The sequence below is a fragment of the Ambystoma mexicanum genome, chromosome 11, assembly GCF_040938575.1.
Source record: "Ambystoma mexicanum isolate Mex_15411 chromosome 11, UKY_AmexF1_1, whole genome shotgun sequence".
NCBI lineage: Eukaryota > Metazoa > Chordata > Amphibia > Caudata > Ambystomatidae > Ambystoma > Ambystoma mexicanum.
Window position 1 is genome coordinate 1259201251 of NC_090934.1, and position 18994 is coordinate 1259220244.

Below are 18994 nucleotides of genomic sequence, written 5' to 3' on the forward strand. Positions count from 1 at the left end.
ACAGCGGCTTGTTTCTCGCGGCTGCTCTGGTGTCGGAGTGAGCTGGAGCCTGAGGGCAATCGCGGCCCTGGTGAGCTGCGCCGCCGTGACCCGTGTTAGGGGAGGAGGAGCTGCAGCGGAGGTGGCGAGGCGTCCGGCCGGATAGTGTTGGAGAGGGTGGCAGCTGATCGTGGGTGCCAAGGGGGCTGTGAGTGCCAAGGGGGCTGGCATTAGAGAGGAGCCGAGAACTGCCTCATCGGAGATCAGTGGAGGTAGCTGGCAGCGGCGCTGTACATCCCGCCGCCTGATATCGCAGAGCGGTGAGTGACAGCGGAGAGGAGGCGGGAGAAGCACCGCGCCAGGAGGTGGCGCAACCAGGGAGGCAGCCGCGACGGGACAGTCACCAAGCTGCACACTTCTAGATCTCATGGTGAAAGGCCCTCTAGACCACCATGGTCTCAAGTTGTACACGAGGAAGCGAAGCTTAGCGCGGGGGCACTTTACCTTCCACAGGAGTGGGAGCGGGGGTGAACCATATCTCCCGCTGGTGCCCAAAGACGCGCATGACAGGAAGGTGTGGTGGGCGCCGGACTAGGCAGCCAGGGAAGGGAAAAACTGGAAGAGGCGCAGCAGGGGTAAAGGCCTTAAAAGACCCAAGGAGTAGAAGCTTCGAATCACGAGGAGAAGAGTAAGGGGCAACGGGTACACCACACGGACAAAGCCTGCGCTGACATGGCCGTAAAAAACAAAGGGAAGGGCGGGAGAATACCGCAAACCCCAGGGTAGGCCCCAGGTACTCTCCCCACTATTTGGCCGATGAAGGAGTCGGCCAAAAGCATGAGAGATGTTTCAGAAGGCGGTGATTCAGCATTCGCAGGGGAGAATCCAACTATGTCAAGGCAGGACTTTAGGGGGGCAATGATCACCCTGCAGACCAGTCTAACCAAGACATTCCAGGAACAATTCAAACTCCTACAAGCTCATCTCAACTCAGCCCTGGGGGAAATCAAGCGGGAGCTGCGGCAGCAGGGCGAGCAGACGGATCTTTTGGAGAGTGACATGCAGGAAATGGACAAAAGTGACAGCCAACAGTGAAGCAATTGATACACTTAATGCGGCTACGCAAAATCTGGAGATCCAAATGGAAAACCGGTCTCGTAGGATCAATATAAGGGTTAAAATGCTGCCTGAAACTGTCCAGGACAAATGCTTAAAGGGAGTGGTCCAATCCATCTTCGCCGAGATACTAGGAGTGTCACCCCCGGATAAGGTGGAGCTTGATCACATACATAGAGTGGGCAGAGACCTACAGATGTTTTGGCAGCATTCACCAGGTACGCTCAAAAGGAAGCAGTCCTCCAGGAGGCAAGAAAGCGAGAGCCAATAATGTACAATGAGCATTGCATTGTTTCAGGACTTGGCAAACAGCACCCTGACAAAGAGGCGTCAAATGGGGGCAGTTCTCAAGGAGCTCAATAATAGGGGTGTTAAATACAGGTGGACCTTTCCATTTGGTCTGGTGTTTGAGTGGGAGGGGGCCCAGAGGCGGATAACCACGCTTCAGGAAAGAGCGAACACTTCAATTGGATCTGGATGATGCCCCACTGGATCTGGAAAACAACCCATGATCACCAGGTCAGAGACAAAGCCTTGGGCTTGGTCAACAGTGGGAGAAGAGAGATGGGACAAAGCTGAGCAGCATACCGCCTAAGGAAAGTAACAAGAAAAGCCCTGGGGGGGATGGGTGGGGGTGCACAAGAGGAGACCTAAACCAAAACACTACAAGGGTGGTGGGCCATTAAAGGGAGTAAATGGCAAGGGGGGGTGTAACCATGAATCAGAAAGGGTGGGTATGCCCATGGAGGGGGGGAGGGAGGCGGGAAGGGCAAGCCCTTCTAGAATAGGGGTAGGTGGGAGGGGGGAGGGAGGGTATGTTGATGGGAGAGGGGGTGTGAAAGGCAGCAGATGCTTTGTACAAGGGCTAGGACATAGGGAGTAGAGATCCTATCTAATGCTGGGGATGCAGGAGGGAGCAAGGGGAGAACCTAAAGAGATCTGCATGTTGGGTACCCCTACAAGAGGAGGAAGGGGGGAGATAGTTTGGGAGCAGGGACAGGTCAATCCATGTTCAAGTGGCTAACACATAATGAGGGGACTGAACACCCCCCCTCAAGAGAAAGAAGGTAGAGCAATTTACGAAAAGAGGGCCCAGATAACCTGGATTACAGGAAACGCATCTTAGGAAAAAAGACCAGAGGCGTCTAAAGCTACGGGGGTTTGACCAGATCCTGCATGCTTCAGGGGGGGGGTGGGGGGGGATATCGGAGCAGGTCTGGGGGAGTAGCCCTAGCCTTCAAAAATACAGTGGTCTTCAGGATCACAGAAACCATAAGGGACGAGGAGGGTAGGTATATCAGTCAAGGGGACGCATCAGGACAGCCCATATACCTTGGCAGTGTTTTACACTCCAAACTCAAGTCAGGAGCGGTTCCTGGGGAAACTGGAAGACAAGGCCTGGGGGCAAATAATCCTGTTGGGTGACCTTAACATAGCCTGGGAGAGGGAACGGGACATGTCAGGAGGTGGAGCAGTGATTTCGGCAGATCTTAAAGACTAGGTGGTGCAGGGCTGTGGGATGTGTGGTGGGAATTGAAAGGGGACGAAGGCGGCTACACTTTTCTATCCGGGGTCCACGGCTCTCAATCTAGAATCGACTAGATCTGGTTAACATCGAGCTTGGTGGGTTGGATCCGAGAGGTAGCGACGGGCCCCATTGGCATAGCAGACCACAAAGTGGTCTCCATGAAGATGGACTTGGATCATAGGGAAAGGGGGTGTGGACATGGAAGTACTTAAGGTATCTTAGAGATCCATTTCTTGCCTGATTATTGGAAGAGATCAGTAATTTCTTTACGCGTAATAAGAGTGGGGCACAAGGGATGAGACAAGATGGGATGCATTCAAGGCCACGCTAAGGGGGGAATTAATAGCAGCCACTCCGACGGTGAGGCAATTGAAGGTGTTGGAAAATCAGTTGGAAGAGGAGGTTGAGACAGCGAGGCCGAAGGCGGGGACAACACCAACAAGGACTTCCGTATTGGAGTACTGCAGAGCATTGGGGCAGTTAGAAGTCCTCCAGACCAAAAAAGCTAAAGGGGTGCCGCTTAGTGTTCGCCAAAAATTCTATGCTAAAGCGAGTAAGGCAGATGCTCTGCTCGCACACTATGGGGAGTAAAAGCTAGAAATGCCATCACGGCCCTGAAAACAGGATCGGGTAACACCAACAGGAGAAATACAGATGACATTAGAAGAATTCTACGAAACTTACGCATCACAGGACCCTCGGGACTGCACACAAGCAGTGTTTTTAGAAAGGGTGGAGTTGGGGAAGCAGACATCGGAACTGCTTAGTAGGGAGATTACAGAGGAGGAAGTGAGGCGGGTGATCAGTAGCTTACCACCTAATAAAGCTCCAGGCCCGGATGGCTACACTGCAGCTTTATAAAACATTTGCAACTGAACTAATTCCGCACCCGACATACCTCTTCAATACATTTAGGTCAACAGGGAAAATAACTCAGTCCATGGAGGAGGCTAGGTTGACCCTTATTCTGAAACCAAATAAGGACCCTGAAGAGTTTATAGGCCCACAGGTTGGAGGATTGTCTCCCGGATCAGGCGGGCTTTATAAGAGGCCGACAGACAGCAGATATCAGGAGGGTGGCCCACTTGGTGGAAAAGTCTCAAAGGACGGACACTCCTGCGGTCATATCTCTGGACGCAGAAAAAGCGTTCGACCGCGTTGAGTGGTCCTTCCTGTTCAGGGTCATGCAGAAGATTGGCATCAGCAGGGATTTTTTTATACGAATGGTCCAGGCTAATTATCAGACGCCAACCATGAGGATAGCAGTGAATGGGGCTATGTCTAGGTCCTTTGGATTGAGTAGGTGAACAAAGCAGGGTTGCCCCCTGTCCACAATGCTTTATGCAATCTGTTTGGAGCCCTTATTGCAAGCAATTAGGGAGGCGGAGGGGATACAGGGCATTCCTTTCGGGGGGATAGAACAGAAAGTAGCAGCTTTTGCTGATGACATGTTGCTTATCCTGACGGCGCCGACAGTCCATCCGAGCAAGACAAACTCTGCTGGAGGAATTTGGGGAAGCTTCCGGCCTTAAGATAAACATTGGCAAATCGGAACTTCTGAATCGGACGCTAAAGGCAGGGAATCGGGAGTCGTGGAGGGCGGCCACCCCATTTATATGGAGACCGGGGGGAATCTGGTACCTAGGAGTGAAAACTACGCCAACCCTGGCAGGTTGGTATCTTGCTAAGTGGCCATCATTATTAAAGGAAATTAAACGGGATTACTGCAGGTGGAGGGGCCTTCGGAAATCGAGACTGGCCAGGGTGGCGGCGGTCAAAATTGGAACCCTTCCACACTTGCTGTATCTTTTTTAGGCAATACCTCAGGTGATCCCTGCGGGCTTAAGGAACTGGGAATTTTAATCAGAGAATTTGTAGGAAGGTAAAATAGCACAGATCAGCAGGCAGCTGTTGATAGCACCCTGACTCGAGGGGGGACTAGCACTGCTGAGTTTAACAGTATTACGCGGCCACGCAGCTACAAGTAATAAGGGATTGGCTCCAGTAAAGGGGGGTGGGGGGGTCACACAAGATAAACAGTGGATAGCAATGGACAGAGCAGTAGTGCACCACAGTTTGGTGGAGGTATTGTGGCTCCCAAAACAGCACAGACCCAAGCATCTATAGCAGAGCACCATAACGAAATTGATGGTGGAGAACTGGGACAAACTAATGGGAACTAAGGGGATCACAACTTTTCCTTCCCCTTTACACCCTTGTTCTGCAATGGGGATTTTACCCCTGGGCTGGGGGCAATTAAGCAATGGCAGGAGGGGGCTGTAGATGGATGGATGACATGTTTCGGGGCGGGGGAAGGGGGGAATTCTCTCATTCGAGGAATGAGAGAGTGAGTACGGGATAAAGGAGGGAGAAGGGCTTAGATATGCGCAGTTACAACACTGGGTTTTGAACCCTGAACAAGCAGGCAGCAATAAGGGAAAAGACGCGGTGCGCAAAATTCCTCCCAACTAATGACGGGTCCAGGGCACTAATATCTAACCTATATAAATTCTGGATGAGGCCAACACCAGAGGTCAATAGCCGTAAATGCAGAGGTGGGAACAGATCCTAGGAAAGGCAATTGAGTGAGCAGAGCAGGAGAGGGGCTATGGAGGAAAATACCCAGATTGGTCAAAGCATCTCAGCTACAGGAAATGTGGTACAAGATTTTGTTCGGTTGGCACTATACGCCAGCCCGCCTCCAGAAGCTCTACCCTTCCAATTTGGGGAGTGGTTGGCAGGGATGTGGGCTGGAGGGTACGGCGCAACATATTTGGTGGAAATGCCCAAAAATCAGGCCGATTTGGCAGGATGTCCAAAAGAATCAGGAACAGGCATATGGGCCAGGAAATAGCAGACCCCCAGAGGAGGTTCTCCTGGGAGTTGGGGGGCATCATGACAGGGGAACCTAGGTCTCGGGGGGGGGGGGGGGGGAGCAAGGGTGATCCTCTCCTCACAATTGCAGCTATGACAGTAATAGCACAGAGGTGGAAGAGTAAGGAGGTTCCCTTCTTGCAGGACTTGTTGCAGAATCTTTGGGAAATTGTGGCACTTGAGTGGGCAACGTACGCTACGAATAACAGTATCCAGTCCTTCGCGAGGGATTGGGAGGAAACTGGTTTTTCTTAAGACATCAGACTACCCCCAGTGGAGAGGGGGTGGGGAAAAGCTGGGAGCTTTTTTTGTTACAACACCAATAACGTCGGCGAGTGGTCTATGGAGGTAATGGATCAAGGTCATGGTGAAGCTGCCTGCAAGGGTGAGAGGGAGGTTGGGAAATGAATTTTCTCTGTTGTAAAAACCAATAAAAAGTTACCAAAAAAACAGTGTACTGCTGTTGGGATATGATGGCAGGAGCTACATAAGGGGAGGGTTCTAGGATTACACTCTGCTACTCCTTCAATCTGAACCGTTGATCAAATTTGCATAAGAGACCAGTTGAAGGGGCAAGCAAGCAAAGCAATAACACCCATTCTGACCTAGGGATTTGTACAGCAAAGGTGTTCATTCGAAACCTAGGAATATAAACACGAGGGCAAAGTGAACAAGTCAGTAGCATAAGATACAAAACCCCCCCCCAAAAAAACAGACCCGGGTATACTGCTTCAACGTGTTTATTATGTGCCAAACATAACACCACAGCTTACTCCACACCTGTAAGTAACTGCAGCCGTGCCTGCATAACTACAATGAGGTAGAGACACATAGCTTCACAACAGAAAGTAAGTTTTAACCCCACAGTTAGAGCAGCTAGGGTAGGCATCAAGGCAACAGCTCAGCGGGAGGGAAGGAAGGGGGCAGGAACAAAAATGATCATACAACCTCTTTGGCACACAGCTTCTAATTCAGGGGGAAAGTAAAAATTAACAGTTTAAAAATTAATACCTCAAGCTGAGGCGCACAGAGCACTTCAGCTCCAGTCTGCTGCACTGTTGACAATTCCCCCAAGACAAAAATCAGAGGCAGATTCAACCCCTCTAGTTTAATAGGGTTTTTCTGAACCCATAATGCCCCACAAAGGGAACATCCTTTCACCTCCTTCACCGCAAGAAAAAAATTAAGTCTTGTGCCTGTGATTAAAAACCTCAAACACCCTTCCAGTGCAAATTAAAAAAGTGCAACAAACTTTAAAACTATTTACAGCGGCACTCGGCTGTCAATTATCTGGTCCAGTCAAATCCAAAACAAAAAAATCTTATCCTCTGGTTGCAAACAGATCTCAGTTTTACAACAAAAAAAAAAAGAGAAAGACATCCCTCTTCTATGCCGGCAGCCCCCAGACAAAAATGAAACTTGCAATCATGTTAAAAGCTGCCAGAAACAAAAGAAAAAAAACTCTCGTTTTTCCAAACGACTTAAAAACCGTTTTAAGAGTGTAAAAAGGAACTGGTAAAAACCTTTTAGAGCGTAAAATGTGACTTATGATTTGTTTTAAATGAAGAACAGAGTCTCCCTTAGTTGTTCCAGTAAAAAAACCAGCTGAACACTCAGTTTATGCAGTTCAGATGGGAGTTAAATAAATTTGGAAGGCACCGTATGGCAAACTGCAAAACTTGGGGGTCAATGGAACCTGCATTTTTACCATCAGTATTGCAAGGAATGTAAAAAAAGCGCCTTCTAATAAATAAAAAAAACTTCTGCTGAAGGCATCTGCAACCTACAGTAACATCTTGTGAAACAAGGCCTTTCTTGCTTGGCATCAACAAGAACTAGACCAACGTCTGGGAACTGCGAGAACCTTTAGGGTGGGGTTGTTATCCCATTCCCCTACCCGTTCAAACCTAAAAAACACCGACAATTCACTGTGCATTAGTGCAGAAAACAATAAAAAAGACCAGCAAGTGCAAAAGGTGATTTCTTCCTCTAGATTTCCAGTAAGTCCTTACAAAGCACATTCCCAATCCAGATTCTCCACCGGGAAGTGCTTTCCATTTGGCAGGTAACCGCAACTTTCCTGCGTAACCGCTGCAGCTTCACTCTTAGTTCTTGCAGTGCTAATGCAGCGTACATCTTAACTGGAGTCACGGCTCTTCTGGTTGCGCATGAGGGGTCGATGGTGACGCAGAATCTCCATGGAGTGTTGCCAGTGCCAACAGGAGCGGCAGAAGTACTTAAAGCACACCTGGGGAAGACAGAATATTGGTTAAGACCCACAATACAACTTCCCATAGGCACTACAAAATAAAAAATGCTTCAGTACAACTTTTTTAAAAATCTCTTCAAAGTCCCTTTAGGAGATGTATAGAGGCACCATTTCCAGTGTTATATCATACTTCAGGCCACCGCTACTAAACACATTTTCTAGTCCAAGTCTTTACATAGGAGGATGTTTTGGGATAAAGTACACTGCTACTTTTAAGTTATAAGGATCTTGAAAGTCAATGAAGAGCATTACCAAACAGTGGAATGGGCCAAAGAATTCCTTTAAAAGTATCACTCCGAGGTGACCTGCAAAATCCTGATTTACATCAAGTAGGAGGGGGTATTTTGTTACTTATGATACATGGCCACACTGCTCTATTTCCTGGCATCTTGCTTAATCTAAAGTAAGATCTTCAATTTGCTACTCCATATTATCAATGGAGGAGTTTTTTTTTATTTTTAAAAGTTAAGTAGCTTTATTTGTTGCAGAAAAATAGTTTAAACTGTTTGATGAAATACAGTAAAAACATGGTTTGTGCTTTAAAATAAGGATAAGGAACAAGTTACTTACCTGTAACTGTTGTTCTCCAGCATGGGTCTGGCATGGATTCACATGCTCATGAATATTCCCCGTCCTCGGTAAAGAAAAATCAGTATCAGTTTCGTTTCTGATCTGTCTTTCGTAGTAGTAACCAATCACTGATCTCTGCGTCATACTGACCACAGCCAATGACTGCCATCTCCCTAAACCCCGCCTCTGGCAGCAATCTTCAGATTTGGTAGCACGTGAAGTGGCAGTATGACCAAGTGAAGAGCCGCAGAGGGGTAGGCGGGAGGGTTCGCATGTGAATCCATGTCAGACCCATGCTGGAGAACAGTTACTTGTTCCTTCTCCAGCATGGGGTCTGGCATGGATTCACATGCTCATGAATAAAAGAATACATAGCAGTACACACATGCACAACCACGGGAGGTGGCAAAGGCTCAACATTAAGCATTACATCCAAAACTCAACATTAAGCAATTCTTACCTCCTCACCAGGCTCACCTTAGGCGAACAGGTTGCGCAGCACTGCTTGGCCGACCCTGGACTCCTCAATGGAATCCCGATCGACTCAGTAGAATTTCGTGAAGGTGCGCGTCGACCTCCACGTAGCAGCCCTGCCGATGTCCAGCAAGGGTACACCAGATAGGAACGCTGTGGTAGCTGCGATCACTCTGGTGGAATGGGCTCTCGGACGTCCAGGCAGCGGTCGGTTTGCCAACCGATGACAGTACATGATACAGCCGGAGAGCCATCTGGAAATGGAAGCCTTCGAGAGAGCCTTTCCCTGATGGACAGGTCCAAAGTTCACAAAAAGTTGTGACGTCTTCCGAAAACTCTTCGTGCAGTCCACGTAGAACTTCAGCGCTCTAGCCACATCCAGCGAGTGCAAAGTCCTTTCAGCCGGCGACGAAGGCGACGGGAAGAAAACAGGCAACACCAAGGGTTCGTTGAGATGGAAGTCCGACGGCACCTTGGGCATGAAGGAGGGGTGCGTCCTGAGCACTACCCTTGTGTCGTGAAAAGTCAAGTACGGGGGCTTGCAGGAAAGGGCCTGGATCTCTCCCACCCGTCGTGCGGAGGTGATGGCCACAAGAAACGCTGTTTTCACGACAAGAACTTCAACGGAGCCGAGTGCAGAGGCTCGAACTGAGGTCCCATGAGCTTGGTCAGCACCACGTTGAGCTCCCACGCCGGGGCCTTCACCGGCGGGAACGATCTTAAAAGTCCCTTCATGAATTCTTTCACCAGACGATGAGACCACAAAGACGTCCGTCCCGTGGTTCTGGTGTTTTGGGAGATCGCAGCAAGATGAATCTTGATGGAAGCGTGCGCCAGTCCAGCCTTGGCCAGCAGGTACGGCAGTACTCGAGGAGCCATAATCCGTAGAGGGGTAATCTTCTGTGCGTGGCACCAGACAGAGAACCTCTTCCATTTGTGTCCGTAGCATTTAAGAGTTGAGGACGCCCGGGCCTTTGCAAGAAGCTCTGCAGTCGGCCGGTATGTTGTAACCTCCAAACTCTAACGCTGCAGGAGCCAGGCCTGCAAGTTCAGCGACTTCGGGTCATGATGGAGGATGGCGCCTCCTTCCCTGGAGAGAAGATCCGAGTCCACTGGCAGCTTGATTGATGGGGGCGCTGACAAGTCCAGAAGGTCCGGGAACCATATCTGCCTCGGCCACGCAGGTGCGACGAGGATCATCCTGCACCGTGGCCTCTTGAGCTGGATCAGCAGCGGCAATGGAGGGAACGCATATAGGAACAGGCCCTCCCAGGGGAACGAGAAAGCATCGCCCATGCTCCTCAGCTGGGGAAACCTGCTGGCGAACCTCCGGCACTTGGAGTTTGTCGCCTTCGCGAACAGATCGTGGGGTGTGCCCACCGTCGGAAGAGGCGGTCCACTAGATCCCGTCGTAGTTCCCACTCGTGGCACGAGCGCAGCTCTCTGCTGAGCGAGTCGGCGATGGGGTTTTTTATCCCTGCCATATGAAACGGCACCAGAAACATCCCTTGGGCGACGGCCCAATGCCACAGATCCTGAGCCTCCTTGGACAGGGCTGGGGATCTGGTACCGCCCTGTTTCCTGATGTAGAACATGGTGGTGGTGTTGTCGGTGAAGATCCTCACCACCTTGCCCTTGAGGGACGGAAGAAAGGACCCGAGGGCCCAAAACACTGCACGGAGTTCCAGGACGTTGATATGGAGGGACTTCTCCGTCGGCAGCCAGAGGCCCCTCGCGTGCAGATTTTCGGTGTGCGCTCCCCACCCTTCCAGGGAGGCATCCGTGGTCACTGTCTCCTGGTGGCCCGGGGTCTGGAAGTCCATGCCCGCCGTCAGATGCCCGCGGGTGCCCCACCACCGGATCGCTCGTCGGAAGCTCTCGAGTGTGATCCTGTCCTCGAAGCTGCCCGTAGTCTGGAATCAGCGAGCGTCCAGGAACTCCTGTAACGGGCGCATCCGAAGCCTGCACAGGTGGATGAGCTAAATGCAAGAAGACATCATTCCGATGAGGGACTTGATGGACCTCACCCTGGCCGCGTCCGCAACCAGCATCCGCTGCACCTTGCCCAAGATGGCCCTTGTCCTTTCCTCCGACGGAGAGGCCAGAAGTGCCACCGTGTCGAGCTTCGCTCCCAGAAACAGTGCGTCTTGTGCGGGCACCAGGTGGGACTTGGCGTAGTTTATGGAGAATCCCAGGTCCGTGAGTAGTTGGACGGTCCTCGCCATGTGTTCCGCGGCGAGCTCCTTTGTCTTTGCTCGGATGAGCCAGTCGTCCAGGTAGGGGTAGATGTGGATCCCCTCCAGGCGCAGCCGCGCCACCACCGGTGCGAGGCACTTGGTGAACACCCTGGGTGCCCACCTCAATCCGAAGGGAAGGGCTCTGAACTGGTAGTGACGCCCTTGGACCACGAATCTTAGAAACTTTCGGTGTCCCTTTAGGAAGGGGATATGGCAGTAAGCATCCTCCAAATCCAACGACGACAGGAAATCGCCCTCCTCCAGTTGACCCAGGACGTGCTGGAGTGTGACCATCCGGAACTTCTGTTCCTTGATGAATTTGTTCAGTCGTCGTAGGTCCAGGATGGGACGCCATCCTCCCGTCTTCTTCACGAGGAAGTATCTTGAGTAAACTCCGGAGCCCCGAAGCCTCTCTGGGACGAGCTTGATGGCACCTTTCTTGAGCATCGCCTTTACCTCCAAGAGAAGTTGAGGGACGTGATGTTCCTTCCTGGCCACGGGGGGGGGGACGGGGGGTGGGGACGCGCAGACACTTCAGAAACTCGAGCGCGTGACCCTGGGCCAGGGCATCCAGCACCCAACGGTCGGTGGAGATGGACTCCCACACGCCGACGAAGCTCGCCAGCCGGCCTCCCACCGGGGTGCTTCGGTGGGGGTCCGACCCCACGGCCGGTTCAGTCCTGCTTAGACAAGGCTTTGCCGCCTTATCCTCCTTGGCGACGACGGCGGGGTCTGCCCGACTTGCCTCGTCCCCTGTAGGCTTCCTGTGACGATGAACGGGCCGCTTGACGATAGGTGGAAAATCCGCCGCCGGAACCTTTGGAGGCACCCTGCTTGCCTCCGCCGCTCCGAAAGGATGGCCGCCGTTGCTGGAGAACACCGAGAGCCCGTGCCGTCTTGATGGCTTGTAGGGAATCGTCCACTGTTTTCCCAAACAGGTTGCTCCCGTCGAACGGCATGTCCAAGACTCTGGTCTGCACATCCCGACGGAAGTCAGTTGTCTTGAGCCATCCACGCCGTCTAAGGCACACGCCGTTGCCCAACTGGCGAAATCCAGTGTCAGCGATGTCCGTCGCTATCGTAATGGCGTGATCCGACGCCACTTCTCCTTCCTGCAAGATCTGTAGGGCCTCCGCCCTCTTGTCGTCTGGTAAGAAGTCCAGCAGGGGGGCGATTTTGTACCACAACTCCGTCGTAGCGGGCTACGATAGCCAAGGCGTTGGCAGCCTTAATCGTCGGCTGCCGATGAGATGACCCTGCGTCCCATCGTGTCCAATTTCTTTCCCTCGCCGTCTGGCAGGGAGGTTGACGTAGAGGCCGAGGCCCCCCCGCTTTCTTCCTGGCCGTCGCGGAGACGACCGAGTCCGGGGTTGGCTGTGCCCGAAGGCACAAGGGGGCCACGTCCGGGACCCGGTACTTCTCGAACCGATCCCTTCTCGCAGGCGTTGTGGATGGGTTCTTGAGGGCGAGACCCTCATCCCAGATATCGTCCAGTAGAGGTACAGCGAGGACGGTCTTCCTCTTGGTCTCGCGCTGTTGATAAAGGAAACCTTCCTTCTCTTCCGGGCAGAGCTGGAAAAGCTTGGATGCCCTGGCGATCATGGCATGAAACGATCCAATGTCGTTGGGCGGGGAAGCCTGGGGAGGAGGTGACGGGAGATCCTCGTAAACGTCGTCTGTGCCAGTCGCGGCCGTGTCAGTCCCTGTATCATCCCACGGGTCATGGACGGGGAGGAGGGCTGAGCAGGGCGCGATGATTGAAAAGGAGGTGGAGGATGAATCCTTCTCTTAGGAGGAGGGCTCCCAGAAGGGCCTGGCTCCGGGTCCCCCGTCGGGAGAGGTTCCTCCGTTGGTGTTAACGGCAATCTCGTCCTTATCTCCGAGCATAAGGACTGTATAGCCAAAAAAATGGCCGCCAAGTTGTCTTGCTGCACTGGTATAGGGGATTCCGACGGGCGGTCAGGAGCCCCGTCGGCACCCTCGATGTTCTCGTCGTCTCCTAAATCGGGGTCCCTGACGACGGGCTGGTCGTCTTCCACGCCAACGCTGTGGCTTAAGACTTCGATCAGCTCCTCCTCAGAGGTTGAGGCCGAATCCACGACGACCTCCTGCCCCCCCTTTTTCTTCTCCGTCAGAGGTTTCACGGGGTCCTGTCGATGGGCATGAAAGAGGACTCCCTCCGCGGTGGCAGGGAGACTCTGGGCCCCGAGGTCGCCACCACTGGTGTAGCCTCCACAGGCTGAGCCAGGCCCGCCGCGACTGTCTCGATAGAGGCCTTGGCCGGGTGGATTAAGGCTTTCACCACCTTAGGTGCGCTCACCGCCTTCTCCTTGGGGGGAGGGTCACCACCTCGCTCCCCCTCCGATGGGGCCTTCGAGCTCGACCGGGGTCTCTCCAGGAGCTTCGCTGGGTGCTCGGCCTTCCTCTTACCCGAGCCAAAGCGTTGGCTCGTGGTTGATGGTGCCGGGGAGGATGCGCCCTGCCTGGCGCCCGTAGAGCCCGACCGTTCGGCGCTCCCGGTGCCAGCGGACTCGTGGTGCTTGGCCTTCTGTTGGACCCCCGTCGCCGGGGCGCCCTCAAAGGTCTTAGAAGACCGCTCTGACTTCTTCTCGCCCGACGGGCTCTTCCCTTCCAGCCAGTTGGCGAGACGCAGATGGCGGTCCTTCATGGTCCGGTCCGACATTGCCGCAAAACGCACAGTCCTTCTCCACGTGCGTCTTGTCCTCATGCAGGCAGTAGAGGCAAAGGGAGTGTTCGTCCTCAGACATTCTGAAGCTGGCATCCAGGGCAGACCCTGAACAGCTTTCCGGGCGTCGAGCTTCCCTTCTCCTGGGCCATGATCGAGATGGGCCTGAGAAACTTCTGGAGTCCTCCAAAAGTGTGGTTCGACGAAGTCTTCACCCTTGAGGGGCGTAGAAGAATCCGACACGGGTCCCCGTTGATCGGCTAAAGAAACGGTGGAGCTTGAGGCTCTTTTGACCGAAAGAGAAAATTTTCCTAGCAAAAAACGCGAAAAAAGCACTAAAGCTCGAAAGCAATAGCACGAGGATCCCAACACTTGAACGTGCGGTAAAAATCTGAAGATGGCTGCCAGAGGCAGGGCTTAGGAAGATGGCAGTCATTGGCTGTGGTCAGTATGACGCAGAGATCCGTGATTGGTTACTACTACGAAAGACAGATCAGAAACGAAACTGATAACGATTTTTCTTTACCGAGGATTCCCAGCCTGACGGGGAATATTCATGAGCATGTGAATCCATGCCAGACCCCATGCTGGAGAAACAGATGTTTTCACGTTTAAACTCTAGCAGTACACAAATTAACATTTACTAAAAATCTTTCCTTGTCAATTAAGGTCTGCCATGTATCTCGTAAATTATTCCAGTGAGCTTGTCACAGTGCAGCTTGGAGTTCTGCTCTGGCTCGAGCAGCAGGCATGAGGTCACAACTGAAGTGGAATATATTACAAAGTGGTTATGATGTCATTTTCTGATTACAGGTCAGTTGTGATGTGACAACCACTAAGAAATTTCAATGCTTTTATAATGGACATTGCATGTGTCCTGTATTATAAGACTGCTAATAAACCCACAATAGTTTTATTAGCATGGAATCGGACACAAAATACAATAGACTGTTCACAAGTCTGCAGGGTAAATATTCAGTTTAAAAGTTCTTACTTGTAACTTGTTCTCCAGCATGGGTCTGTCATGTATTCACATGCTCATTAATATTCCCCGTCAGAAGGGAATACTCGGTAAAGAAAAAATCAGTTTCATTTCTGAACTGTCTTTCTCCAAACAACCAATCACTGAGCTCTGGGTCATACTGCCCCCAGCCAATGACTGCCTTCTAGCTATGCCCCTCTGGCAGCCATCTTCAGATTTGGTAGCATGTAGAAGAGCCGCAGAGGGGTAGGCGGGAGAGTTTGCATGGGAATCCATGCCAGACCAGACCTGCATTACTTACCGTAAAAGTATTTGATTGTATCCGCTTAGATTCACATGCTGTGCATATAGCCCGACATCCAGTGGTCACTGCAGAGTATTGCATCTCGTCTTTCGAGAATCAAAAAGGAGACGTCGACATGGGCGTGCCTATACACCATCCATGACGTGTAGCGTACCCAAAATCCCTAATGCGTCAGAGGTTCCTCCGATTGTATTTTGTCTGCCGTGAGGGAGCCTATGACCATTGTGAGTGAGTACAGGTAAGAAAGTAGTAAGACGTCTATGTTCCTTCCATTCAAGCAAGGAGGAAGGGTGGGTGCATGTGAATCTAAGCAGATACAATCAGAAATGCTTTTACGGTAAGTAATGCAGGTCTTCTGATGCTTGTTAATCTGCTTAAAATCACATGCTGTGCATAGACTAGCTAGCAGTACCCGGAGTTGGAGGTGGGATGTGAGAAGGCACATTAGTGAAAAGATGTTTTCCTACTGCTTGTCCAACCTGAGAATCGGACCCAGAATGAGTGTCTAGGCAATAGTGTTTTGTAAAGGAGAGTACAGAACTCCAGGTTGCAGCTTTGCAAATGGACACTAGGGGAACATTTGCAATGAATGATATGGAAGCCCCAGTGCCTCGAGTAGAATGCGCTCTAGGCTTGAAGGGCAGTTCTCTTAGCAAGAGACAGTGTGATGCAGTTGACAATCCACCTTGAGATGGCCGATTTAGAGACAGGATCCCATGCTGGAGAACCGTTACAGGTAAGTCACTTGTTCCTTCCCCAGCACGGGGTCTGGCATGGATTTGCATGCTCATGAATAAAGAATACATAGCAGTACACGTGCACAACCATGGGAGGTGGCAAGGCTCAACATTAAGCGTCTCTTACCTCCTCACCAGGCTCACCTTCAAGTGACAGGTTGCGCAGCACTGCTTGGCCGACTCTGGACTCCTCCCTGGAATACCAGCCGACGCAGTAGAATCTTGTGAAGGTGTGCATCGATCTCCACATAGCAGCCCTGCAGATGTCCAGCAGGGGCACACCAGACAGAAACAATGTAGTACAGCGATCACTCTGGTTGAATGGGCTCTCAAGATGGCCAGGCAACAGTCGGTTTGCCAACCAGTGACAATGAGAGCCACCTGGAAATGGAAGCCTTGGGGAGGGCCTTCTTGGTTCACAGTGCCAACCTTCACAAACCACTGTGACATCTTCTGAAAACACTTTGTGCGGCCCACGTAGAACTTCAGCACTCTAGCCACATCCAGCGAGTGCAGAGTCCTCTCAGCCGGCGATGAAGTAGACGGGAAGAAAACGGGTAACAGCAAGGGCTCGTTGAGATCAAGCCCGACAGCTCTTTGGGCATGAAAGAGGGGTGCATCCACAGCACCACCCTCGTCTTGTGGAATGTCAAATAAGGTGGTTTACATGAGGGCCTGAATCTCCCCCATTCATCATGCAGAGGTGATGGCCACAAAAAAAACACTGTCTTCCATGATAAAAACTTCAGCGGTGCCGAATGCATAGGCTCGAAAGAGGATTCCCTCCGAGTGGGCCGGGTAAACTCTTCTTGGGGGTCGTCGCCACTGGGTCCGCATCTGCGGCCTTCGCCAGGGACGCCACCACTCTCTCAATAGATGCCTTAGCCTGGTGAACCTGGCCTTCATGACCTTGGGTGTGTCTGAGGCCTTCACTGTGGGCGGGGGTGGGGGGGTCAACACTTCCCTCCCCCTTGGCTTTCCACATCTGAGTCGACCGGGCCTTCTCCAGAAGCCTACCCGGGTGGTCCGACTGCCTTTTCTTCTCTGAGCCCGAGCGTTGGCGATGCTGCGCCCAGGCTGGCTGCAGCATCTCACGTCTTAGAAGACTGCTCAGATTCTCTTGGGAAAAGCATGCTGCCGGGGCTCACCAGCCGCCGGGGTCTTCGTCTGCAGTCACACGGCAAGCCGCTTGTGACGGTCCTTCATGGTGTGTGACACCATGTCCTTGCAGACCACACAGGCCTCCTTCCACGTGCGAGCAGTCTGAATGTAGGCAATAAAGGCACAGGGAGGGCCCATCATCCAGAAAGATGGGCCCGCAGCCCGGGCAGATCCTGAACAAAGGCGTGGAGTCTCCTTTATCCTCGGCCATGTCCACGCAGTGTAGACCTCCAAGACTCTTCTGGAATCCTCCAAGAAGTGACCTTGGCGAAAAAAGTCGCCCTTGAGGGCTCGTAGGAGCTCTGAAAAAACGGGTCCCCGTTAGACAAGATGATGGATCGATTGAGCTTTTGGGTCGATTGGCCGAAATAGAGGAAAATGCAGTAAAAGCGCAAGAGCTGTAGCACGAAGACTCCTAACACTTTAATGTGCGGTAAAAATCTGAATATGGCTGCCAGAGGAGGGGCTTAGGTAGAGGGCAGTCATTGGCTGGGGGCAGTATGACCCAGAGACCAGTGATTGGTTAGGAAACATTTTTTCTTTACCGAGGATTCCCAGCCCGACGGGGAGTATTCATGAGCATGTGAATCCATGCCAGACCCCATGCTGGAGAATATATTATAACACGACCAAAGGTTGATAAGTATAACAATAGCAATGTCTCTGGAAGAGCTGCGCATAAGGCGACCAGTACACTGGGCAGAAAAAAACAATCTGAGGGACCTCAATGTGTGAGGGATTTTGGGTACACTACACGTCATGTTAAGTGTTACAGGCATGCGCCCTTGACGTCCCCTTTCAATTCTTGAAAGGCAAGATGCAATACTCTGCGGTGACAACTGGATGTTGGGTTATATGATCCGTTTAGAATCACATGCTGATTAACAAGCATCAGAATAAGAGTTTTGCAGTAAGTGAGCACAAGTGTGCCTGTTAAGCCCTTCTGTATCACTTCCTCCTTACACAGTCCATCCCAGTTTTAACTCTGATGTCTCTTCCTCAGCTACATCGGTCCCGTCTCCCAATCTTACTCTTGGGACCAGACTGCCAATCTCTTGCCTTACAACTTGCATCATCCACTAAAATTCAGTCTCATTGCTCTCTCTACAGACTTCCCACTCTCCTCAGATTCAGTCTCTACTCTACCTCAGTTTGTCCGATTTATCTGACACTGCACCAGTTTAGTCTGTTGACTCAGTAAAATTCTCATTGCGTCTATAGGCTCCTTATTCTCCATTTGTGTCCACCATTCTCCTTACAGCCGTTTCCACTCGGCTCCTGAACCAATCTTTCCCTTCGGTCTTAGTGTCTCATTTCCCTATTGTCTCATCTTTCAATCTTCTCTTATCACCTCCAAGATCTCTCCCCATTCCCTGACTCTACCACTCAGTTATCCCTCCCAATCTTATTTTCCGTCTGCTCCGCCCCATTCCTCCCTTCTCATTTCAGCTCAGCCGCACAAACCATTTCATCTCCCCGTCCCATACTGAGAGCGTCTCCATTACTTAAACACCCTTTTACCCTCCTCCTGCTCTGTTTATTCTATGCTGTCCGACAGTCTTACTCCCTGGCATCCATGTTTTCCTTCTAATCTTTCTCCCCCGGGCTCATTCTGGGTCTCTTATCACCTAGCTCAGCCTCTCGTCTTGGCCCTGCCCTCTTTAACCCCCCCCGCCCCTCCCAATCGTGTTGGACCCATTACCCTAACATTTCACAACCACTGTAAACCACAGGAGTCCATAACCATATATTAAGGGGACTGGAGAGGTACGAGGTTACAGCGTCTGCCTCCCTTTCATAAGGGTGCTGTGGATAAATCAAACAGCTTGGACACTCTGCACCGAGTTTCCTTTATCTGCAGCGCACTTGTAAAGGGAGACACCTGACGAAACTAACCCAAAGGCAGTGCTTGCCATAGGAGAGCAGATGGTTTATTGGCACCGTTACAGCAAGCCCAGACTTTTCCTGGGTGCTCCTTTCAAGAAATAGACAGCACCATGCTGTATTTTATTTCTCGAAAGGAGCACTCTGAAAGGCACACAACACTCCTGATAAAACACTGATCAGCTGTCTGTTC

The 18994-nt window shown here is 51.7% G+C and overlaps 1 protein-coding gene across 4 annotated transcripts in view; it reads right to left on the reverse strand.

The window, feature by feature from the left end:
- Window positions 1-6221: 6221 nt before the first annotated feature.
- The window catches only part of CPEB1 (cytoplasmic polyadenylation element binding protein 1), a 517982-nt gene continuing 505209 nt past the window's right edge, over window positions 6222-18994 (reverse strand). For 2 of the 4 annotated variants that reach the window (XM_069624702.1, XM_069624701.1), the window contains exon 12: window positions 6222-7745. In XM_069624702.1, the coding sequence (XP_069480803.1) occupies window positions 7635-7745 (111 nt within the window). In that variant the 3' untranslated portion in view covers window positions 6222-7634. The remainder of the gene's footprint in view (window positions 7746-18994) is intronic. The other 2 variants (XM_069624700.1, XM_069624703.1) reach the window with 1 other exon arrangement.